Source organism: Caenorhabditis briggsae (genome assembly GCF_000004555.2).
Source record: "Caenorhabditis briggsae AF16 supercontig from assembly CB4, cb25.fpc4095, whole genome shotgun sequence".
In the NCBI taxonomy this organism is placed as follows: domain Eukaryota; kingdom Metazoa; phylum Nematoda; class Chromadorea; order Rhabditida; family Rhabditidae; genus Caenorhabditis; species Caenorhabditis briggsae.
In genome coordinates, this window is record NW_025543514.1 from 7331 (window position 1) to 31563 (window position 24233).

The window sequence follows — 24233 nt, forward strand, 5'->3', positions numbered from 1 at the left end:
TGAAATGACATGTGAAGCATCTTCTTCTACTGTGACTCAATCGACATCATCAGAGCCATGTGAGACGGACAGCACAGGATCAAGCTCATCGAGTGAAATGACATCTGAAGCATCTTCTTCTACTGTAACTCAATCAACATCATCAGAGCCATGTGAGACGGAAAGCACAGGATCAAGCTCATCGAGTGAAATGACATCTGAAGCATCTTCTTCTACTGTAACTCAATCAACATCATCAGAGCCATGTGAGACGGAAAGCACAGGATCAAGCTCATCGAGTGAAATGACATCTGAAGCATCTTCTTCTACTGTGACTCAATCGACATCATCAGAGCCATTTGAGACGGAAAGCACAGGATCAAGCTCATCGAGTGAAATGACATCTGAAGCATCTTCTTCTACTGTAACTCAATCGACATCATCAGAGCCATGTGAGACGGAAAGCACAGGATCGAGCTCATCGAGTGAAATGACATCTGAAGCATCTTCTTCTACTGTAACTCAATCGACATCATCAGAGCCATGTGAGACGGAAAGCACAGGATCAAGCTCATCGAGTGAAATGACATCTGAAGCATCTTCTTCTACTGTAACTCAATCGACATCATCAGAGCCATGTGAGACGGACAGCACAGGATCAAGCTCATCGAGTGAAATGACATCTGAAGCATCTTCTTCTACTGTAACTCAATCGACATCATCAGAGCCATGTGAGACGGAAAGCACAGGATCTAGCTCATCGAGTGAAATGACATCTGAAGCTTCTTCTTCTACTGTAACTCAATCGACATCATCAGAGCCATGTGAGACGGAAAGCACAGGATCTAGCTCATCGAGTGAAATGACATCTAAAGCATCTTCTTCTACTGTAACTCAATCGACATCCTCAGAGCCATGTGAGACAGAAAGCACAGGATCAAGCTCATCGAGTGAAATGACATCTGAAGCATCTTCTTCTACTGTAACTCAATCGACATCATCAGAGCCATGTGCGACGGAAAGCGACCTATAGTAGCTGTATTCTGGACCTATAATAGCTGTATTCGGCTGAAGCTGTTAATCTGAATTGGTTTTTTTCACCATTTGCAACCATCTTCCATTTAAGGAAATTCAATTCATTCTGATGAGTTTGTCTAATAAATAATTTATTTTCAAAGCAATTTCTTGTATTTTGTATTTAAAAAAGTTCCTTCTGATATCGATTTCCGACGCTTCATGAAATTACTCCAGTTGTGTGTTACCAATTAGAGTAGAGAGGGAGTCAGCTGTTCTGCATCACTATCTTTGCCCAACTGATAAGAGTGGTTTCGCAACCAAAATGTGTTGTCTATTGCTATGCGTAAAAACTAGTCGTCTATTTGTTACCGAACTTTTGAGTACGTTTTATCTTGTTGTCTTTCTTAAAGAGGTCGTCTAGACAATCAGAAAAGAAAATTATTTTGAAATCCATAATTGTCTAATTTAGAATAGAGTTGTAAAGATTTCAGAATTTTTTGTCTGCTCTAAATTGTTGTTTCAGCCCCAAAGTTGTCCAAAATGTTTTCTCCCTGTCTCATCTATTCCTCATAACTAAACAGATGTTTCATAATTTTATCCATTTCCTCATGTTGTTTATTCTTCCTCACTCTTATTTTACTTGTCTGTGTGTCTATCTCTCTATTCTTCTTCCTCAGTTTCGCAGTTGTTTTTCACATCACAATACATAGTTCTTCCTGTTCGTTTCCATTTTTCACCTATTTCAGCCATGGATTCTTCCCAAAGAGGTCATCCGTTCCATTCGAAAAATTCTTGTGAGATGTTGAAAGTGAAACCGTGAGTGGACCCAAATTTTTGGTTTTCAATAGATTTTGAGTTTTAGACTACTACCAATAACTGTTGTTTTGGAACCAGTTCGTTCCAGTTTTGAGTCTCGAATTACCATTCCTAGAACTGTAGAACCTCCAAGGCCTCAGTTAATCAAACCTACCGAAGAAGTGTATCCTTCACTCGAATGTTGTAAGTATGATTTTGAAATTGCTCTGAAATTGGTGGCACCTGCGGTGTCATCAAGGAATTTGACACGAGTTGAAAAAGAAGAAGAAAAAGTGTCTCAGTTGGGAATGAATTCGCCAGTTGTTGAGTCGTCAGTTTTGGGATCGATGTTGAACGAACTTTTGGGTGAGTAAATGATTCGATTTTGAAAAATACTATTTTAGAAGATAGCTATACTGATAAAACTGTGATGCTATTTTTCAGCTCAAAAGACCAAAGAATCCCCAGTTGTCCAAGAGGATTCGGATGCAATTTCGAAGGTCACAAATGAACAAGTTGAAAATGAGGAAGAAAGATTTTCCCCATTGCAAATGAACCAACCTACTATTGAGTCATCAGCTTCGGAATTGGTTTTGAACGAACTGTCGGGTGAGTAAATTTTTTAATTTTATGATCATGGAAAATTTCTTTAAAATTGTAATGTTAATTTTCAGCCCAAAAGAATAAGGAATCATTGACGGTCGAAGAGCATTCGGACGCAATTTCACCAAAGACTTCTCTTTTGCCTTCTGAAAATGGTATTGCCAAATTTATTAGTTTACAAACATTTTTCTTTTTTAGATGTTGTTGAAAATCCACAATTTGAAGACGACGATTTATCTTTAATCGAAACTCCATTGAATCCGGTAGCCAGAACGTCGATTACAATCGAACAATTGTTTGCAGCTTTTCCTTTAACTCCAGGTAACTAATATCCTATTGATCCAAACTTAGGAAACCGAACTTTTCAGCAATTCCAATCGCAATGGATAGCACTAATGGCATTCCAACTCCAGATGATAACAGCACGTACCTTCCTTCCATAGAAAAGGAGCACTCAATTTCTGAACAATACAAAATGTTGATTCAAGAAGCTTGCTGCACTTCGGAAGCTGAGAAAGGAGAGGAACTGAAAGGTAGACTCGATTTTGTGTAGTTAAACCAAAGTAAACGTTTTCAGATCCTTCCTTAGTGAACTTGGAAAAAATTATCCAAGAAAATTGGTCGGATTTGTCTATTGTCAACCCATCCGAAGACAACAAAGAAGAAATTGCTCATCAACCAATCAGTTTTGGAGAGAAAACGGATTATCTCAGTTTTGGAAACGGAATTTCAGATTCTGCCAATATTGGAGCCTCAGAAAATGTTGAATCTGAAAACAAACTCGTTGAGTTTGTCCATCAGCCGCAAGACAATGAAGAAGAGCATTTGGAGGAGCTTCATTCTTGTTAGTATAAACCAACAAATTCCGTAAAAACTATAATAGAACGGTACCCCTAACTTTCAGCTTTGTCCCAGTTTATCTGGATTTCTGTAAGAGATATCAAAAGGTAATCAACTAAGAAAACATGTGATATATTATGGATAACATTTTATCAGTTGACAACTTTTTGATCTCTTTTACATCAAATGAGATATATGGGCTGAAAGTTAGGGGTGGCGTTCTCTTACGGTGTTTATTAATTTCAAAATTTCTTTAGATAACTCAAACAAGAACAAGCCAGAAGTTGAAGATGAAAGCGTTGAGCCCCTTATGGAATATGCCAAAGAACCAACCCACGAATATACTCTATCAGATCAGGAAAAATCTCTTATCGAAGAAAACGATAATTTCTTCAAAACTGGACAAGACTCAGTTCTCGCTGGTAAGGTTTATTTGAGATTTCAAGCTAAAAAATCTAATTCCAGATCCGAATCCCTCGGTGATGGCATGGTCCCAGATTTTGAACCAAGAGCAGGAGCCTTCTGCTCCAGAAATGTCTGTTCAAAGTCCGGCATGCGAAAATCCAATGGTCGAAAATCCAGAGAATTCAAATGAGTACGGAACTAATTTAACGAGTTTAATGAAAAATCTCAAAACTTTCAGATTCGACTCATTGGTTGGAGATTTTGATATTATTGAAATCGACGATACTCGCGAGGAAGGTGCAGATGTTCCAGAAACAATGTAATTGACAATTACTAATTGATGTGTAATATGTATTTTTAGTTTTGTAAATCGAAATAAATACTTTTGTTAGAATTTTTATTTTCAATTCTGCACTTCACCCCAAATTATCTTCTTTCTCATTGTTAAATTTCGCAAGCCAATACCAGCTGTCACTCTCCCCCATATTTTATTGCTAGCCCTAATTTCTTATCTCTCCCTGTCTCTGTTCTCTCAGCACGTGTTTTGGTACCAGGTAAACAATTGTTTCCCAATTTCTTCCTATTCAGCATTTTTTGAAACTTAAAGTCTCAATCTTTGAATGTTCCTTCTAGACCTCCCGATGGCTAGAAAAAACAAGAAAACTAAAAATAAGAGAGAAGCGGGAACAAAAATGGGTAAGAATAATGTCAAGGAAACGCCGTCCAAGACGACAACGACGACGGTGACGCCGGATAGGAAACAAGTCGGGAAAGTTAAAAATGAAGTGAGTGTTTTCGTTTGAGTTTTTATGTATCGAAATGTACTAAACAACGGCACATAATTCGGAGGATACAACAATTCGGGAGTACAACGGGGTACAAAGTGAATTCGGGGTACAAAATTCACAATTCGGGGGTACAAAACTAAGCCTTTTTCAACTATTTTTTACCCCTAAATTGCTTTGTACCCCAATGACCCCTAAATATTTGTACCCTCCGAATTATTTGCCCTAAACAACTGATTCTTCTCAATTTTGATGTTAGATTTTTAAAAATTGGCGAGATATAATTGTTTTCAATATTGTTTGTTTCGTCCAACTTATAGCAGATATGCCAAATAAAACTTTTCGAATGTAACTTAGGAAGGTGGCCTCTTTCCAGAGGAAATGATTCCAAAACGGACCGCTGTATATCCGAGTTTCAGTCAATGCCTAAAAATAAATTTTTAAAACCGAAATTTTTTAATAAAGGAAAGATCACAGTTCTATAGTTCTATATACCAAGCTTTTTTTTCCAAATTTTTTAATTTTCAGGCTCCCAAGAACAAGCAGGAAATCACATATCGAAATCGAAATATCAACAATAACCAAAAACCTCAGGTAAGAGATAATTATTTTCGAAGACTTTCAAAGTTCCAAAACGTTCAGAATACACTCAAAACGAGTAAGCAAAATCAAGCTAACAAAAATGTTCCCAAGTCTCAACAAAATCAGAACCCACCCAAAAAGAGTGGGCCATCAATTCAACAAAATCCAGTGAACAGAAATGGACCTTCTCAAAATAGGAAACCGGTGCAAGTGAGCTAAAAATGACTTATCAAGAATGACATACAAGTTTTCAGTCACCAGCGATACCCAGGAAAACGCCGCAGAGTCGTGTTCAAGCAAAACAAAACGGTTTGCAAACTGAAGGAATTTCAAAGAGCAGTCCAAGCTTGGAAGGGAGAGCAATTCAAAACCTCGGAGATATTTTAGTTAGTTTTTGTTTTTTGGTTTTTTTATTTTTAGTTGGTTTTTTTATTTCCCCTAAATTAAGCTCACCCCAACAGTCAACTTTGAGCTCAATTACACTTTTTACTTTGAGCCAATTTATCCCGATTCCTGTAAAAGATATCAAAAATTGTTAACTGAAGAAATATTGATGATGTCATGATGAAGTTTTTATCAGTTGACAAAATTTTGATATCTATGACAGGAATCAAGATAATTTAGCTTAAAGTAGACGGTTTAACTGGGCTTTTAGTGGAAATACAGTACCCTTTTTTCAGAAGACATCTCAATCTTCTCATCAAACAAATACGCGGATTGATCAGAAAGAAAAATTTATAAAAGCAATCACGGTCAGCACTAGCTTTCGAAGGACTTTTCAGTACTATATTTTTTTTTCTAGAACAATCCAAAAGTAGGCGGTTTGGCATTCAACACAACAACTGGAGAACCTATGACTACTACGATTAGTTCCAGTATAGGAGAAAACTTGAAGGTCGGTTCGAAAAAGGTTTTTTGCATGAACAACACTATTTTTTCCATTGTAACTGTGTAATTTGAAGTTATTCAGCTGGTTCCAGATTTTTTCAGGCTTAGTAACAAAAAAAAATGACATAAACTAAAATTTTCAAAAAATTATGAAAAGTGTTCAAAGTTCGAAATTTTAATGGAAACGGTCACAAAACTTGAGAAAATCGGTAAATATCAACTCAGGCATAATTTTTCCACTTGGCCCCCCCCCCCTTTTCTCATGGGCCCCCTTTTTTCTCATGGGCCCCATGGGCCTTGTCACAAAGAGCCGGAAATTCAATACTTTTGGTGTGTATGTATGTCAATTTTCCAGGAAAAAAAACTGTTTGCTGATCCATCAGTTTTTTCTTATCACTACCGATGATACATTATCAGTATTCTGATTCGTTCTAATTCTTTCTTTTTTTTTCAGAATTTCGTTTTAAACAACCAACAATCTGTCATATTAGCGGTAGTTTTTGTGTTCTTAATGGGATGTCTTTGTATAGGGCTGACAAGATTCCGATCTTGGATTAGATGGAAGTTGTTTGGAAGAAAGCGAGAACAGATGTGAGTTTAACAAAATGTATAATTGTCTGAAAAGCAATATTTAAGACCGTTGTTGAGTAATCCTGTTCCACCCATAATTCAAGGTCGGAACAGCCTTGATGATGTCCTGGCAGGTTTGAGAGAATCCAGTATAGTTGAAAATAATGAGTCACAAAGAAAATGGAGCAAAACTGTAGAAGATGATCTCAAGGAGTACGAAGAGAGTCTTAAAATACACACTGAAGCAGACGTGGAAGAAAATGCTAGGATAAATGAGGAAATGAGAAAACTCAGGGCAGAAATGAAGAAAATGCGAGTTCCTGCAGCTCTTTTAAAACAGACCTTACGGTTTCAGTGAATCCAATATTGCCAAAATGAAGGAAAAACACGAAAGTGCAAGTTCAAGTTTATCTGGAGTTTTTGGAGAGGCTGATAGGAGACAAGAGGAATTCCAAAGACAATTGGACGAGCAGAACAGGATTTTTGAAGAACAATTGAAGAAAATGAAAGAGGAAAGAGCAAAGAAGGAGGTAAACGGAATGGCGTAAAATTCCGCGGACTGATAAAAATGGGTATATCGTCAAACCTAAGTATCTTTGAAGCACGAAAATTGGTAGAAATATAATTTTACGTTTGATGCAAAGCTACTGAAATTTTCCGCGATAACTCAGCTCAAATTTGATCAAATAAATTCAACTTTGACCGGTTTACTGATGAATTATTTGGATGTTCACATTCCAAACTTGAGCCCAGTACAATGCTTTACTCAAATTTCATACTAGCACCAACTTTCAGAAAGCGGCAGAAGAAGAACTGAACAGAATGCGTTATGAGACTCATCAAAGTATTGCGGCATTCTTAGCGTGTATTCAACTTCGGCTCAGATTTGAAGAAAAGGAAGATGAGTGGTCCACTTCTTTGAAAAAATTAAGGCAACCTTTGATCTCGTTGAAAACTGCTTACTACGATTTGCAAAATGAGGTACGTATATCGTAAACAGAATTCGTCAACCTTCAAACTTTGAGCTCATATATCTCGTTTTCTGGGAAAGATATAGAAAAGTGGTCAGCTGACAAAATATTTATCGTAATGTCAAAAATATTCTATTAGTTCATCACTTTTTGATATCTTTCACAGCAACCAAGACAAATTTGCTCAAAGTTGAAAGTTAGAGATCCATTATATCGTTTAGGGTAATTTATGAATTGCTAATTCAGATGAATTACTTTGATCCCAACGACGAGTTCTCCAATCTCCAAAGTGAATGTCGTTTCTTCTCCAAGAAAATTGAGGATGCTCAAAACATGCTGATTGTGGTTTTTAATAACTTGGATCAAATGTCATTAAACTTTGCAGATAGAATATTCATACGAATGATTATGGTAACTTCTATTTCCATTGAACCAGTAAAATTTGTAAATATTTTCAGAAAGCATGCAGTGAGCAAGGAGCCATTTGTCATTCTATTGGAGTCACTCTAGTGGAGTTTTTGGTAGGCAACGCAAATGCATATTCAAGGTCAAAACATCAATACTTTTTCAGAAATCTGAAAATCCCACCTTTCACATGAAAGTTCTAGATCAAGTCGTGAACCGACTGGATCCCCATTCTATCCCGACTACTGATATGCTGAAAAGAAATGCTCCATTCGCAAAGGATTCAGAATACGTTCAAATTCAAAAAATACCTCAGCCAGACGCGTGGCTCCGATATATGAACTGACCTTCTCTAAAGTTAATAAATTGTTTGAAAATATGTTTATATGTTAGTCTTACTCAACATGTGAAGTGTGCAAATTCACAAAAAAAGTGTAAACATTCTTATCGTTTTTTTTTGCAGTACACAACCTCCTATTTTCTTCTCCTTTCGTTCCGCTCGTTTTGTAAATTCACACTTTTTCACATTCAATTGAAAATGATGGTAAAAATAACTATGTCTGAAGATGTCGTTATGTGTTTCAAGTATTGTGCAAACCGAGTGAGTCTACTCGAGTCGAGTTGATGCCTTTTCTCATCGGGTGTTTTCAGTGTGATTATACCATATTCATCGCTGAGTACGAATCCTTCCTGAATGCAATTTCTGAACTTCTGAAGCCAGCCTCTTTTCCAAAAGTTGTTTCATCACTTGAGATCAATTATTAGTTTCAATAATTGCAGGAATTCGAGTGCAACTTTGTGTCTATGCACTTGAAACTTTTTGTGGAATTTTTGCGAAATCGGGACCAACCAAACGACTCTGATTGGCCAGCGTTGTTGTATTTAGAAAGGAATGTTCCTGAATTGTTGCATGATATGAAATATTCTATATTGAAAGGAGTGAGTGATAAGATAAGATTTACAAAACCGTTTTCTTTTCATTGATTTTTTTTGCGATTTTCAGAAGTCTGGAGTTCGGCTGTCAAATTTTCAAACATTTTGAAAATTTTGAGGGTTTAAAACAGGATTGAAAACTTTGCATTTACAGAACTTTTTGAGAATTCCTAGTTTTCCACTATTCGCCGATTTCTTAAAAACCCCTCTTTTTTGACCCTTTCTGTGCTGAAAATGTGAAAAAGCAGGTGTCTTTCAGAAGTAGGCATATAGCTGAAAACTAGGAATTTTTAAAAATTCTGAGAATGCAAAGTTTTCAATCTAGATATGACCTACACCCTCCAAAGTTTTCGAAATGTTCGGAACCTTGACATCCGAGCTCCAGATTCCTGAAAAATGACCGGTACTGTGCAAATACGGAAAATCTCTCAAACGTTGAACTCAGACCTGGGATCCGTTCTACTGGAAGTATCGTTCCAAATTTGACTACATGATCCAAAAATCTAGGAATCAAAAAGTCATCGACTTCCAAATTCAATGTAACGGTGATTGCTTTGAAAGTGTGGGTTTTTCGAAGCATTTCTTGAAATACAATTTTAATTTTTTTCTAGTTTAAGCTACGAGATTTTGCTTTCAATTTCAAAAAGTCAAATGCGGACTACATGGTTTGGTTCGATTTTTTATCTTATATCTACAAGAGATTTTTCAGCCTCCATATATAAACACAGCCCTTCGGACACCTCTCAAATCCAATAACAAGGGAAATGTTTCCAATGAACTTGGGAAAACTCCTGTAAAAAGGGAAAATAATGAACTCGGTCGCTGCAAAGCTCATACTAATTTTCAAAGCAAGACAGCACGTGTCATATTTACACCAGCCTCTCTGCCAGAAAAAATATGGTTGTTTTCAGACATGTACAATGTGGACACACATTTTCTGAAATCAGCTTGAAGTTTTTGGATTTTGTGATAGGACCCACTGAGAATGAATCGACCGGTTCAACTGCGGGTATATCATTAAAAATACTTGTAAATCGGGACTTTGTCGGTCTTTCGCTATAATTTCTTTCAGAATCAATAGTTTTGGACCAACTAAATTGTCTATGATAGAACTCGACAAGTACTACAAAATGATATTATTTGGAAAACTTCACCTCGTCTATGAACAAAGTTACAAGGCTATATGATTGGGACTATGTAGCTCTATCATGCGTATTTAGATTTGGTCAAATATATTGATTCTAAAAGAAGCTATGGCAGGGTCCGGCTCGGCAAAGGCCCGATTTGCAAGTATGTTTATAATGTTTTCAAATGAAAAATCCTTGTTTTCCAGGACAATGTATATTCACTGCTTGTATTGGAATAAAAAAGAATATGATTCGAAGGATGATCGAAAAAGAACGGATGGAAATGAAAAAGGATTTCATTCAAAGGCTGGAACTAATAACACAATACCAGAATAAACTCGAAGAACTAAAATCCCTCGTTTTGGGAATGTTTCTACAGGAAAACGATAATACGGAAATTATTGAAAAGTCACAGAACTGTATAGAATCAATGAAAGCTCGTTTAGAATTAAAGAAAGAAGAGCTGGATGAAGAAACAAGTGAACGAGAGAGTTATTTGTGAGGAAACTATGCAAAATTCTGGATATCGGTGAAGAGAAGTGCGATAAGAATTTTTTTTGGCAATGACTAAAAATTCTTAATTTTAGATTCATAGAAGAACAGCTCGGAGGGTCGGAAAATGAAGAAAGAATGGATTCTGAAAATTCCAATATGTAGGAGTACCAAAAAACCAGCTTCCAAGATAATCCTTTGAAATTTTAGAAACCCTTCCAGTGTTGCTGGTTCCGTAGAATCTAGTTCTTGTGAGTGTCCAACTTGTACAATGAATTTGGTATGGAACAAGATAGACGAAAAGTAAGGATGTTACATATTAACTGGATGAAACTTCAGATTTTCAGCCAAACCGCTTCAGAATCTGTTAGCGAGAATAATCAGAAGAAATTGGAGCAGCTACAACAACTACTTATCTTAACGAAGGAAATGAAAAATGAACGGGATGAGAAGATGATAGAGGGTTTAAAGAAAGACAAGGAGGAGAGAAATGTGGGAAAATTAAATCATATAATATATTAGAAGTATTTTTTGCAGATGAAAGTTGATGAGTTGCTCTCAGAAATTGATTCTAAACTTCAAACAGGAGAACCAGGATAAGAAAGTTTGGCTGAAATTGATTGGTTACAATTTTTGTGTGGTTACAGTGCAAGCACTTCTGGTCCCCACAAAGATGATTCAAGCTGATTTTTTGACATTTTCCACCATATGGACCAACTAAACGATCATCATCAAATTTTGAAGAATAACGAAAATATCAATCCAGTTTTATTAAAATTGTAGCTCAAAAGAATCATACAATGTTTATCATATTATCACCAAAGTTTTATCAGTTGACATATTTTCTATATCTATCATAGGAAAAGAGATAATTAACCTCAAAGCGCACGTATGGGGTGGGCTTTTATTAAAGCAATTACGGTAACTTCACAAACTGACTACCAAAAAAGGTGAAAAAAATAATTATGAGATATGGAGACGAGATTCTGACATTTTCAGGACACATTTGAGTCAACATTATTACATTATGCCTGATTTTCAGAGAAGATAGAGTACATTTACACTTTGTTTCATAATTTTTTACTAATCAAAAAATATCAAAATGGGGCAATACTTCTGTCAGGGCACTTCCCAACTTTATTTTTCATAGTGATAACTCCAATCAGAAATTCTCGATAAGGTTGATGTAAAAATATCATCGAAACAGTGGATATCATTCCATTCCAGGATAAACCAATGATACATAAATTATTAATTGCCTGGTCATAACCATCAAACAACATTGAAAAAGTAAAAACGCCAACGGGAGCACCGAGAGCTGTGATGAATAAAATGAACTGGAGTGATAAAGCTTTCATGAATTTTTGTTGCATTGGAATTTGGCTCATGGGATACACAAAAACCGTCAGAGCCGACAATTAATTCAATACAATGTAAAGGAATCTAATTTTTCGCACATCCATTTTTTTCACCCAATAATGTGTGCCGGTTCTCAAAGACCGCAAGCAGTGATCCAGCAACTGAAATTTACATTTTTTCGTATTATTGAAAGATTTTGAAAGTGCTTACATGCGTGTCCAGTAACTGCAATATACATTGTCATTGGGAACCAGTTGTCATTGGGAACCTTGTTATAACAAATATTGAAGTTGTATATGAACCTAATAGTTGTAAGAAACATGGGGAACTCTGGAAATTTTCATTATGGTAAAGTGCAGTAATAAGATATACAACAATGTACTTTTCAGTTGATTTTCAGCCATTTTGATTGTTTTCAGGATTCTCAAGTTTCCGATCTTTTTGAAAACTTTGCATTCACAAAATTTTTAAACTTGCTAGTTTTTGGTCTGTTTCATAACCTCTAAACTTTTAAAAGCGGAAACTCAACAGTCGAGCTCCAGACTCCGGATTATGGTCAAAATGACCGAAAAACAATTGAAAAATACATTTTAAAAGTTCACTCACCTGAATGAGATCTTTCCTAGCCCCTTCTTGATCTCGAATTTGGCTCATGGGATACACAAAAACCGTCAGAGCCGACAAATAATTCAATACAATGTAAAGGAATCTAATTTTTCGCCATCCATTTTTTTCACCCAATAATGTGTACCGGTTCTTAAAGACCGCAAGCAACTGAAATTTACATTTTTTCGTATTATTGAAAGATTTTGAAAGTGCTTACATGCGTGTCCAGTAACTGCAATATACATTTGAATTGATGTTGGCACATGTAGTTTGGAAAGTTGGCCCAGTGGGACTCCAGCAAGTGCAGGAAGCATCATGAACGGGATAATGAAAAAACTCATAGATAAACTCATAAAAATTGTAGAAAAATGTTTGATAAGCATATTAGTTTTGATATTTTTCATTCTTTCAGAAGTTTTTGCAACTATACAGTACGTTCCAAGGATATGAATAGGGAGTTCTGAAGCTGCGATGACGTGGCATATCAAAAATAGAGTATTTGGAGAAGATAAAAAATTCAGAAGACCTTCAGAGCACGACATTTTGCAGAAGCTGTCAAGAATAGATTGTTGCGAAGAATGGAAGAAAAATTCTCACGCTTGAATCATGTGTCGGAAAAATTATGAGCAAAAAAAATGACAGATGAGGTCCACCTGCCCAAAAGATTAAAAATTCAGACTACAAATTGAATTGGGGTGATTTATCAAATCCATTCGTAATTCAATAAAATTGAATGAGTTGAACCCAGAAGTGGCTTTCATTGGGTGCTGTGTGATCAAAGATCTCGAAGTGTTTTTAATATATTTTCAGAACCAACGTAAATTCATAAAATCTTATTTTCCAGTATCAATAATTCAAACCAAAAACAAGTGATGATGGGGTCATTGCAACTTTGCCCTTTTTTCTGAAAATTACATTTGTACCGTAAAACCTGTGATAGAAGAGCACCTAATAAATGGGAATTGAGCTCAATTATCTCGATTTTTAAATTGGCTCAAAGTTAAAGGATAGGGGTTCTTCTATTACTGGTTTACGATAGTTTATAGCATTTGACCTAACCGTCAACCTCGAGATCAATTATCTCGGTTCCTATGAGAGATATCAAAAATGTGTCAACTGATAAAACGTTGGTGATGTTATGATAAACAATTTATTAGTTGACAACTTTTTTATATCGCTCATAGGAACCCAGATAAACCGGCTCTAAGTTAGTGATCCTTCTACTACAGGTTTTTGGGTAACTTGAGAATTATCTATTTTGGTATGGGCCATACCTTGTAATCTTTCTCTCAAAAAATTTCCTGAACGGTGGAAAAAATATACATAAAAATATCATGTTGACAGATGAATGGCTTGTAAACCACGCTATCAGAATCATAGATATCAGCTGTCCATGTTTAACCTCGATGATGAACATAACCGCAATAACACAAGGAGGTCCCAGACACAACATTGATGTGAAGACTTGTACCAGTAAGCTTTGAACAGCTTCCTCGTGTTTTCGAAATGTGGATGAAGATAATCGAAGTTGTAAAGTTTTCATCAAATTCAGAATATCAGCAACGAATAACAGAAAAGTCACTAACATCCCAAATCCTCCAATAACCAGACATATATAAAACCACAGCTGATCGGAAGTATTCAAGTATAATACAAAATGCGTTAGCTTTTTAAAATCATCTAAAAGTTTGGGATAGGTGTCTTCAATATATCGTAATTGGTAATCAGTACTCAGATGAATATACTGCATACATGCCACTAGTGTTATTGGGGCTACGACATTTTTCAAGTATCCAAAAATAAGCAAGGGTCTGGGTATCACATGTTTTTTGAGAATTACAGCGATTGTTTGGTGCTTCTCAACAAAACAAACAACCAAGCTTTCCAGTTGGCATAGTGCAACAAAAAAGGAGATGGTCTGAATATTTTCAAATTTTGATGAGAAAGCTGAAAGTAGAAATTTGTTACCACACAAAAATGAGACGATACATTAAGATAGGAAGGCAGTGCTCCAACTGTAGAAAAACTAAATAAAGGGTATAGTGGAATAGGTTGCATGAGGAATGTGAAAAGGAGATCGGTCAGTGTGCAAGCTATCTGAAAACGTTATTTTTTATTTAAAACCTGCAACAGAAGGGCTAACTTTGAGCCAAATTATCTTGATTCTTGTCAAAGATATAAAAAGTTGTAAACTGATAAATTGTTTATCGTAATATCAGGAGTGTTTTATCAGTTGAGACGGTTTTCGACACCTTGTATCGGAATTGAGATAATTGAGCTCAAAGAGCACGTTATAGGTGGGCTTCTATCAGAGCAAATATGGTAAATTACCTTAAGCACTCTAATAGAGTTTATCTCAATTTCCATAACAATTATCTCAATTTCCATAACAGATAACAAAAATATGTCATCTAATAAAATGTTGGTGATATTATGACAAAAATTTTATCATACAATGCTTTTTTTGATATCTCACCTAGAAATTGAAATAATTGAGCTCAAACAAGGAATGGGCATGGAACCAATAAACTTGAAAGTATGGCGGCCCTTCTATTAGAGGTTTTGCGGTAGCTTTCTTGATGCTCAATGAGCACTGCTCACCTGTGTAAACATCAAGTAATATCTAAAATTCTCCAGTCTCCCTGTCTTAAAGATAATAAGGTAAACCCCAAACGAGTTCAAAATCAGTGACGTAGTTCCAATGAATCGATAATAGTTGATCAGCCACGCCGGTTCCGAAAAGTCGATGGAATCCATGACAGACAAAAAATGTGTGATTGATCAAAAATTGTTTACTTGCGACATATTTTTCAATTCAGCTGTCGAGGACGACTGTGCTAGACAGCTGATTTCTGAAAATGTTACTACTAGAGAAAATTTAGATTGGTTTTGCTGAATGTTTGACATTCTCACATTATTTCGAGTTCTATAAAACAATATATGCTAAATCCCAAATTTTCCAATATTCCTGGTTTCTTTGAAAAAACAGCTTTTTCGAGAAACTTTTTATGTACAAAACTTCAAAAAATGACAAGAATTCAAACAAATGACAAAAAAGTTATCACAGAAAATTATCTTCGTCCCAAAACCGGAAAATCGGAAGCATGAGACAATCCTGAACCGCATGCTGGGCACGTTCTTTTCGTTTTGAACCATTGTTGAGCACATTTGGTATGATATCTTCTCTTGCAACATTCACACTTGATAGTCTCTTCCTCGCAATCCATTTCTTCGATGCAGACCAGACAATCGTTATCAGCAAGTTCTCCAGGTTTCACTTCTGGAGCCTTCAGCAAGGAGTGGCAGATTTTTGGAACTTCTGACTTCACGACATCCTTGTAGTTTTCGAGGAATTCCTGGGAGAGAACGGGAAACTCTGGGAGCTCTGGGATTTCTTCTGGCTTGACTTGTTGGTTTCCACGAATCACCACGAGTTGGTTATCCACCGCCTCCTTGTAGATTTTGACTTCGTTGCAAAATCTGATCATCTCAATTCGTGTTGCATTCTCAATAGCTCTGCTCTTGCATTTCATTATGAGTCGCTGTCCAAGCTCTCTGCATCTGCCAACTGGATTTCCGCGTAGAAGAGTGTCCTTAACCTCGAGAAGTTTGAAGAGAATATTCCTAACTTTCTCAGTGTGCTCATCACTTCTGGTTGGAGCCAGGAATCTCAATTCAGGATGTCTCTCTGCTTTTAGAGTCTTGATCATGTCGTCTTTCTCCAAAAGTGAATCTTTGAGCTCCTTTATTTCAGTAGACTTCTCATGAACAATCCGATCCATTTCCACCTCCATTTGCAAGATGGTATCCTGCTTTTCAAGAAGTTCCATGTCCTTTAGTTTCAGAAGATTCTCCAACATTTTGATTCTTTCATCCTTATCCATCTCCTTCTGTTTGATAACTTCGACGTCCAACTCTGCTTTGGCCAACTCCTTTTTCAGATGCTTGCACTCGATTTTTGCTAGTCTTAGCTTCTCATTGGCAGTTCTGGTGAATTGGCTAGCACGGAAGCATTTTTGGCACGTTTCCGATTCTTTGGTTCTTGGATTTCCGGTTTCCTGCTGGTCGGATGCAGAACTGGGTTTAGTTGAAGCCTCGGCTGATTCTGTATCTGACGTTAGAGGAGGATTTGATGAAGACTCTGAAGATTCTTCCGATGATTCTGCCTTCTCTGTTTTCTTCGTCTTTTTGGATCGCTTCTTTTTCTGTTTTGTAGAGGTTACATTATCCAAAACTTGGTCTTCTGCTTCTGGCAACGCTGCTTCAACGGCTTCCTCCGAATCGTCAGACAATCTAGATGCAACAGGCTCGCAGACAAAGTTCAAATGGGCTGTATCAGTGATCAATTGATTCGTGCACCATTCACACGTCATAAATGGAGCCCAATCGGTACACACTTTTTGGCCATGCAAAAATTTTCCAATCTTGTTGAATGTAAAGTAAAAATATGTCAATTGCATCTGGAAGACCAAAAAATGCATATCCGCCATTGTCAATGCCTCACGTGACTTCTGAGCAATCTTCCAATTGTACAATATTCTTCCTCCTTCGTCGACCGGGAAGTATCGGCTTAGATTGAGTTGCTTCAATTGATTTTTGAAGTCTTCCAATGAGAATCCTCCATTTCTCACTCTCCGGAAACTTTTGGCTTCAATTGACTCATCTTTTATCATTGATGCATAAGTATCCTCCCATTTTTGTTTAATCGAATCGAAATCAGTCAAGCTGATGAAGTAAATTCCTCTATCAGAACGGAAGAAGGTCTCGCCGGAATCGAAGAATTCAGCGATGTGGTCTAACTGATCATGTTTTACTGTTTGGAACACTCGTTTCGCCACAATTATATCATTAATAATTTCAAGAAGAGCATCACTGGCAAGGACGCAGTAGCCACCATCTGGAGAAGGAATAGGAACGGCGACGAGTTTAGAAGAAGGAAGTTTGACTCGGATGAACTGAAAATTATCAATATTGACATAAAATTATAAAATTGAAAAGCAAATCTTACCTCGATGTTCTTCATATCCTCCAGAGACACTTTTCTAGCAACATCTCTGAAATCGAAAGTGGACAGCCTTGGCATTGATTGCACATCTTCCTCGAACTTGGAGACGTCCATATTCTTGCTCTTCAACGACATCAGAAGCTCATCAGCAATCACAAAGTTATCCTTTCCATTGGTGAACAATCTGACGGTTGGTTTTTCTTGAACATTCTGGTGGAATGGTAGCAAGTTCATCGAGTTCTCCGTTATGAGTTTCCCAAAAAGTTTGGCAACCACGCCGATCCAAGTCAACATCACTGTGTAATCATGCTTGTTTTCTTCGAAAGGATACTTGTCTGAGTAGCTGCTGATTACTTTGTAAACTTCTTCTGATCCGGCTACATCTAGTTCGAGCATTGTGGTCCAGTAGACTTGATAGTCTTCTAACTTGTAGCTTTCAAGGTAGATTGGTAGATCCTCGAACATTCCGCAGGCTTTCATAGAAAAATCGTTGGCGTATCCATTCAATTTCTCAACAAAGCGCGAGAAATCTTCAACATGCAATTGGACCATCTCGCAGTGAGAATTCAGATGGGATCTCAATTGATTTTCCATGAATCTCCAATAGTTTTTCAACGCAAATTGGACAACATCGCTCTGCCAGTTCTCAAATGGGCATGGGACGAAAAGCAAGGCATAGGAATAGACGTCGACCTTGTAAAGGAATGGAACTCCTTTTAGACTCAGATGCATGATTGGCGCTGTTTTGTACAAGTGGTTGACATCGAATTGCAAAAGGTCTGCGCATCCGGCGACCCCCAAGAAATCGCTAATCGTCTTGAACAATTCCACATCTGATTCGAACATTCCTAACTTCCCTCTAGCAGCACGAAGGAGCTCCTCAGCATTTGACAAAATGTCAGGCTGATCACAAATCCAGTTAGAAGGAATCAGCTGAAAATCATGAAAGATTAAAAATGTTTTAAGAGGTTCACTTCTCACTTCTTCCGGGATACACCGTTTCACGATTTTCATAAAGTTCTCCGGAGTGAGCAAGTTTCTTCCATTGGATTGTAGAGACAACATAACAGAGTTAAGATCTGAATAGCTTAAGTTAGGTGTAGAATATAAAGAAAATTAGAAGGCGGGAAAAATCAATATTGTCAGAGGATAACAGTTCGAATAGAGTGGGGGAACACTCTGAATGAATGAATGAGAAATGACTAGACACCTGGACAGACATGGGAGGTCCTAGGTTCGGATAGCACAGGGAGAACACACCTGTTGTTATCTTATGGGAAACTTGGAACATCATAGTAATGGGTTTATGGGGAAACATGTGAAGCCAGTTATGTGGGCTTATGGGAAAATTGGTATGTATAAGTTTTACATGAGGTGAAGGAGCTCTTGGAAGATGATTGACAGGAGTCAATATAGCTAGGAGAGGACCACAATGAGACGAGTCTATTTTCATTGACGCGCTCGTCCTTCTCATTGGAAAACATGTCTCAAAATCTGTCATAAAGCACTCAGCCCACACTATTAAACAGTTTTCTGGGAAAGTTATTATTTATCTGCCATTTTAATCATTTTCAGAAGTCTGGAGCTCGGCTGTCAAGTTTTCGATCACTTTGAAAGTTTCGGAAGATGTAAAACAGACCTGGATTGAAAACAGCGTCCTGGATTGAAAACAGACCTGGATTGAAAAGTGCATTCACAGATTTTTTTTTTGAAAATTCCTAGTTTTTCAGCTATTTGCCGATTTATGAAAAACACCCTTTTTGACCCGTTTTTGTACTGAAAACTTGAAAAAATGGGTTTCTGTCAGAAACCGGCAAATAGCTGAAAAACTAGGAATTTTCGAAAAAATCTGTAAATGCAAGGACCATCCAGGATTCTAAAACCACTGATTATTTTTTTTATTTATTTAAATTCTCTTAAATCTCTACTAAATCAGATTTAAAATGCTGAAATTTCGCTCCATACCAAATTTTGTCATCGTGGATAAAAGTTAGATTTGCAGCTTGTATTTCTTGTAAAATGATAAGAATAGGTATATTAACAAATACTAGTAGGCCAAAAAATAAATGTTAATTTAATTATAGTTCTCCATGACGCTTCTTCAAAATCGCTCGGAACTCCTTCGTATGCATCCCACCCAACTTGGCCTTGTCGATCTCTGGAGCACCAGAAGAATCAGGAACAGTCTGAACATTCCTATTCAGTTTTTAATTCACCGTCCGATTCCAAACCTCATATCTATTAAAAAAGTTGGCAACAAAAAGGAACAGTTCCATTTTAGCCAAACCTTCTCCTAGACACTGCCTCTTTCCAACAGAGAATGGGACCAACTGCTCTACTTTTTTCAGTTTTCCTTCCTCATCAATGAATCGATCAGGATTGAAAATATAGGGCTCGGGGAACACCTGGAATTCCATTTGTTTAAAAAAATTTCAAATACAAGTTACCTCTTCATCATACATCACCGTACTGATTTGCGCGACCACTCCGGTCCCTTTGGGAATGTGGTACCCCTTGAGTACCGTATCCTTTGTCGTCATGTGAAGAAGATTCAAAGGGACCAGATTGGCGGTTCTTTGAATTTCATTGATGTATGCGTTTGTGTATGGAAGGTTTGGTTTATCGGCTGTAGTAATTTGCCGATCACTCCCGATTATTCTATCGAGCTCTTCGTGGAGCTTTTTCTGAGCATCTGGATAATTTAAGGTATAGGCAAAGCACCAGGTCATAGTGTTGGAAGTGGTCATGAGAGCAGCAAACCAAAGGTCCAGAACCATATTTGACAGTTGTTTGGTGCTGAAAATCATTTTTTGAAAAGAAAATTTCAAAGTGCGACTCACCTAAAACTTTCGAAATCCCCTTCCTTTTCTCTCTTTCTCTGCTCCTTCAAATAGGCTTCCACATAGTCCGAATTATCTTCCAATTCAAAATCTATCTCATTCTTATGATTCGCGATCTGTGTTCCAAAAAACTCTGTGAATCCCTTCTGGTACTTCTTGAATCTGTCAAGAATAGTTGGGCCTGGCATGATGTATCCCATCCATGGGAGGAAAAATTGAACTCGCATTGAGAAAGAAGCGAATTCTCCAGAGTTGAAGTTGAAGAATGCGCGAATGGTGCGGAACTCGTCGGCTCTGGTCTGAAAATGCTTTTTGAGTTTTTAGCTAATTCTTGCGACATGGTTTTCTAGGCCACCATAGTAAAATGACCTATGAACGGTTTGACATGCCTCTGTTGTGTTTTCTAAGTAATTTTGTAGTGGTGGCCTAACTTTTGCAAATTGGGTTTTCTAGGCCACCAATTAAAAAGACCCCGAATTTGTCTGATATTCACCTGGTGTGTTTTTTCTATGTCATTTTTAAGTGACGGCCTAACTGTTGTAAGTTTAGTTTTCTAGGTAACAATGGTAAAAGGCCTATGACCTGACATGCCTCTGGTGTGTTTTCTAGGCCATTTTTCCGAGGAAAGAGTTCACCGAGATTTCTTGAAGAATGCGCAATGCGGAATTTTTTTTGGTCATTTTGAAGTGGTGGCCCAACTCTTGCATGTTGAGTTTTCTACGCCACTATGGTAAAATGGCCTGTAAGTCGAATGACATTCCTTGGGTGTGTTTTAGATGATTTTAAGGTGGTGGCCTAGAAACTTGCAAAAACTTGCAAAAGCTAGGCCAACACGTTAGAATGAGTTAGAAATGGCCTGACATTCATATGGTGTGTTTTCTAGGTCATTTTAACGTGGTGGCCTAGAAAACCCAACGTGCAAAAGTTACCAGTGAAAAACAACTATGTAAAATGTCAACAACGACACTCCGAATTTATTTCGAGGAATTTCCTGAAAAAAATTTGATGAAAGAAAACATTACCTCATCAAACCGATATCCAAACAACATTTGATTGATCACATTTCCAATTGCTCTATCAAAAATATCCGTCAAATCAACACCTTCTCCCAAAGTTTTGTCACAATTTCGGAATATATCCTCCACTTCAATCATAATCCTCTGCTCCATCCTATCCTTTCCAACACCAAAATCTCTAAACTGATGAATCGCAAATCTTCGATGTTCCCTCCAAAACGGTCCGTTGGTTTCCACAACTCCATACGATCCTCCTCGGAACGCTTCTTGGAATGCCATTGGTTTTTTGTCAGCATAAGTTTCGCCATCTTTAATGAATGTTTCTTTGAGTGCTTCGTAGCTGGAAACTAGGATGTAAGGACGGGTTCCAAGCCAGAAAGTGTAAATGTCTCCGTATTTTTTGGTCCATTTGTCAAAAGCTTGGTATCCAGGCGCAGGGGACCGTAGGGAGAGAAGATTTCCGATTAGAGGTAGAGGGGTTGGTCCTGTAAAAATGTTGTAACTACCGTAAAACTTTGAGCAAATTTTTGGTTTCTGGCAAAGATATAAAAGAGTTGTCAACTGACAAATTGTTTATCATAATATCACAAACATTTCATCAGTGGACATATATTTTTGATATCTAACATAGAAGGCAAGATAAATTAGATGAAGCTTGACAATTTCAGCTTTTACGGAATCTTTATTCAAAGTTTGGTTTTAAAATCCATTCAAGTTAAAAAAGGGTAGATCTACCAACTAGAAACTACGAAAACCCAGACCAATAGATCAAAACCATTGTATACCGATAACAAAATTTTCGTCATAAGATCAATCACTCACCAGCCGGCCAGTTCCTTCGCTTCCATATCAATTGATGGAATAGAAATGCAACTGCTGCTACCAGAATGAGGTTCAAAACCATTCTAAAAAACTCAAAATAATACGAAAAAAAGGACTTGATGGGGAAAAGAGAGTTTGCGCAGGGATAGAAAGAAAATGTTAGAGAGTATCACATGTTGTTGGATACGCAGGTGGGGATACAAACCAAATTGTTTGTTTGGACAAAGTTTGAAAAGAAGTAGAAAATTGGACAAAGATCAAGAGTACACTGTGTACTGGAGTAGGTTAGTAGATATTTCAAAAAGAATCATCAATTTCAAAAATTAAAAAAAACCTGTATTTCAGTTGATTTTCGGCCATTTTCAGGAGTCCGGAGCTCGGCTGTAAAGTTTCCGATCTCTTTAAAAATTGAGAAGGGTGTAAAAATGACCTAGATTGAAAACTTTTCATTCACAGAACTTTTTGAAAATTCCTAGTTTTTCAGCTATTTATCTAGAAGACACCTGTTTTTTTTCACATTTCGTACTGAAAACGGCGAAAACAGAAACCGGCAAGTATCTGAAAAACTAGGGTATTTTCAAAAATTCTGTGAATTCAAAGTTTTCAAACTAAGTTCTTTTTACGTCCTCCAGTAATCGAACACATAACAGCTGAGCTCCAGACTCCTAAAAACTGAAAAAAAAACCGAAAGCCGGTGTACTAATCAACCAAGCAGGACTATACAAATGGGTTATCAAAGGACACAAACATGTTATGCAAAAAAAATTTGAAAAAATGATAAGAGAAAGAGTGAAGTTTTGATGATGAAACTCTAGAGATGATCAATAAACCAACTGTTCAGGAATTGAACATTTCAGAAAAACAAAAAGAAACAAATTACATTACCCGGACCCAGGTCACCCGGATCCAGGTCACCCGGATCCAGGTCACCCGGTCAGGGTCACCCGGATTCAGGTCATCCGGATCCAGGTCACCCGGACCAGGTAACCCGGACCAGGTCACCCAGATCCAGGACCCAGGTCACCCGGACCAGTTCACCCGGACCCAGGTCACCCGGACCCAGGTCACCCTGACCCAGGTCACCCGGACCCACGTCACCCGGGTCCAGGGCCCAGGACCTAGGACACAGGGTCTAGGACCCAGGATCCCCGGGTCACCTTCTCTGGAGATCAGAGAAGGTGAGAACTGATTCTTTCTTTCATTTCCCTCATCTTTTATATTACTTTCAAAAAGGTCAATGGTTTCTAAAACAATTCACGTCGTTTTTTTCTAGAATTTTAACTTTCTTTTAAAGCATTTTTTGCTACGGGGTTTCTTTTCTAATTTTATTTTTTCATCACGCTCAAATAAACTCGAATTTTTACCTTTAAAACCTGTGAAACTCCTTATCGTTTCTTCGAACCTAATTATACTGTTTCCTGTTTGAGATATTAAAACATCGGAAACTGATGAAATGTTTTTTTCTGATATCAAGACAAGCTAAATTGAAAACTTTGCATTAACATAATTTTTTGAAAATTCCTAGTTTTCAGCTATTTGCCAATTTTCGAAGGACACCGGGTTTTTTTTAGGTTTCAGTAAAAAACCGATTCCGAGATTTCGAGTTTCTGATTTTCTGTCTTTTTTCTAAAAATGGCCAAATTATATATTTAGGAAATTCCCCATTTAAAGTTTCATTTTAGTTCTGATATGATAAGAAAAATCATATTGATCAGGATTCCTAATTTTTTTTGTTATTCCTAATACAAAAAAAAATATTATCTGGTTTCATATTCTCTCTTCCTCACTCTTATTTTTACTGATAACATTTTCCCCCTTTTTTCTCTTTTTTTGTCAAATACCACCACCGGTTATCAGTTTGTTTACTGTTGCGTTTCGGGTAGAAATGTCGATTTTTAGTTTTTTTTTTCCAAATTCTGATTCTCAATTACGGAATTTCGCTGAAAAGTTTATAGAGTCTTCATTCGGAGTTTCAATTCTTCATTTGGAGATTTGTATTTTTTTAACTCAGTTTTTATTTGTGTACATGTTTTTTCATTTTTCTTCCTCTCCTATCTCTCGATTTTCCACTCTATTTTCTCCTCCAAAATTTAGTCGTAGCAATGCATATGACTTTTGGAATGTGTCTTCCTCAGTGTTAATTCTTGCTTATTTTCCATTTTCCAATTTCTTTCAACTCTTTCAATGTCAGAA

At 37.0% G+C, this 24233-nt stretch overlaps 8 protein-coding genes across 8 annotated transcripts in view; 4 read left to right on the forward strand and 4 right to left on the reverse strand.

The window, feature by feature from the left end:
• CBG18512 overlaps positions 1-1012 on the forward strand; it is a gene marked incomplete at both ends in the record, with an annotated part of 3956 nt that extends 2944 nt beyond the window's left edge. Inside the window, one exon of the mRNA XM_045241121.1 lies at positions 1-1012. This exon is cut by the window's left edge and continues 18 nt beyond it. Coding sequence (XP_045096499.1) covers positions 1-1012 — 1012 coding nt within the window.
• Positions 1013-1744: 732 nt separating this feature from the next.
• CBG26921 lies at positions 1745-3962 on the forward strand (the record flags this gene model as incomplete). The annotated part of the gene is made up of 10 exons (XM_045241122.1): positions 1745-1812; positions 1859-2157; positions 2236-2400; positions 2466-2549; positions 2593-2715; positions 2763-2927; positions 2972-3238; positions 3492-3656; positions 3700-3829; positions 3878-3962. The coding sequence occupies 10 exons, from the start codon at positions 1745-1747 to the stop codon at positions 3960-3962; spliced, it is 1551 nt and encodes a 516-aa protein (XP_045100107.1).
• A 318-nt stretch (positions 3963-4280) lies between these two features.
• Positions 4281-8186, forward strand: CBG18514 (the record flags this gene model as incomplete). Its single annotated transcript, XM_045241123.1, has 13 exons — positions 4281-4424; positions 4953-5018; positions 5067-5216; positions 5261-5392; positions 5687-5758; positions 5809-5901; positions 6349-6485; positions 6531-6776; positions 6820-6994; positions 7260-7445; positions 7682-7846; positions 7894-7956; positions 8007-8186. 13 exons carry the CDS (start codon positions 4281-4283, stop codon positions 8184-8186), a joined length of 1809 nt encoding a protein of 602 aa, XP_045096500.1.
• Positions 8187-8396: 210 nt separating this feature from the next.
• On the forward strand, positions 8397-10992 carry CBG18515 (the record flags this gene model as incomplete). The annotated part of the gene is made up of 12 exons (XM_002635403.1): positions 8397-8441; positions 8492-8575; positions 8621-8779; positions 9219-9335; positions 9385-9438; positions 9483-9695; positions 9994-10063; positions 10107-10398; positions 10488-10553; positions 10603-10695; positions 10740-10884; positions 10930-10992. The coding sequence occupies 12 exons, from the start codon at positions 8397-8399 to the stop codon at positions 10990-10992; spliced, it is 1401 nt and encodes a 466-aa protein (XP_002635449.1).
• A 497-nt stretch (positions 10993-11489) lies between these two features.
• Positions 11490-15114, reverse strand: Cbr-sri-71 (the record flags this gene model as incomplete). Its single annotated transcript, XM_002635405.2, has 7 exons — positions 11490-11710; positions 11962-12079; positions 12358-12507; positions 12579-12909; positions 13632-14275; positions 14326-14454; positions 14959-15114. 7 exons carry the CDS (start codon positions 15112-15114, stop codon positions 11490-11492), a joined length of 1749 nt encoding a protein of 582 aa, XP_002635451.2.
• Positions 15115-15428: 314 nt separating this feature from the next.
• On the reverse strand, positions 15429-18427 carry CBG18518 (the record flags this gene model as incomplete). Its single annotated transcript, XM_045241124.1, has 2 exons — positions 15429-17312; positions 17366-18427. The coding sequence occupies 2 exons, from the start codon at positions 18425-18427 to the stop codon at positions 15429-15431; spliced, it is 2946 nt and encodes a 981-aa protein (XP_045096501.1).
• Positions 18428-19440: 1013 nt separating this feature from the next.
• Positions 19441-22122, reverse strand: Cbr-cyp-33C9 (the record flags this gene model as incomplete). Its single annotated transcript, XM_045241125.1, has 4 exons — positions 19441-19558; positions 20203-20501; positions 21225-21703; positions 22041-22122. 4 exons carry the CDS (start codon positions 22120-22122, stop codon positions 19441-19443), a joined length of 978 nt encoding a protein of 325 aa, XP_045096502.1.
• Positions 22123-24130: 2008 nt separating this feature from the next.
• CBG26922 lies at positions 24131-24199 on the reverse strand (the record flags this gene model as incomplete). The annotated part of the gene is made up of 1 exon (XM_045241126.1): positions 24131-24199. One exon carries the CDS (start codon positions 24197-24199, stop codon positions 24131-24133), a length of 69 nt encoding a protein of 22 aa, XP_045100108.1.
• Between the last annotated feature and the right edge of the window lie 34 nt (positions 24200-24233).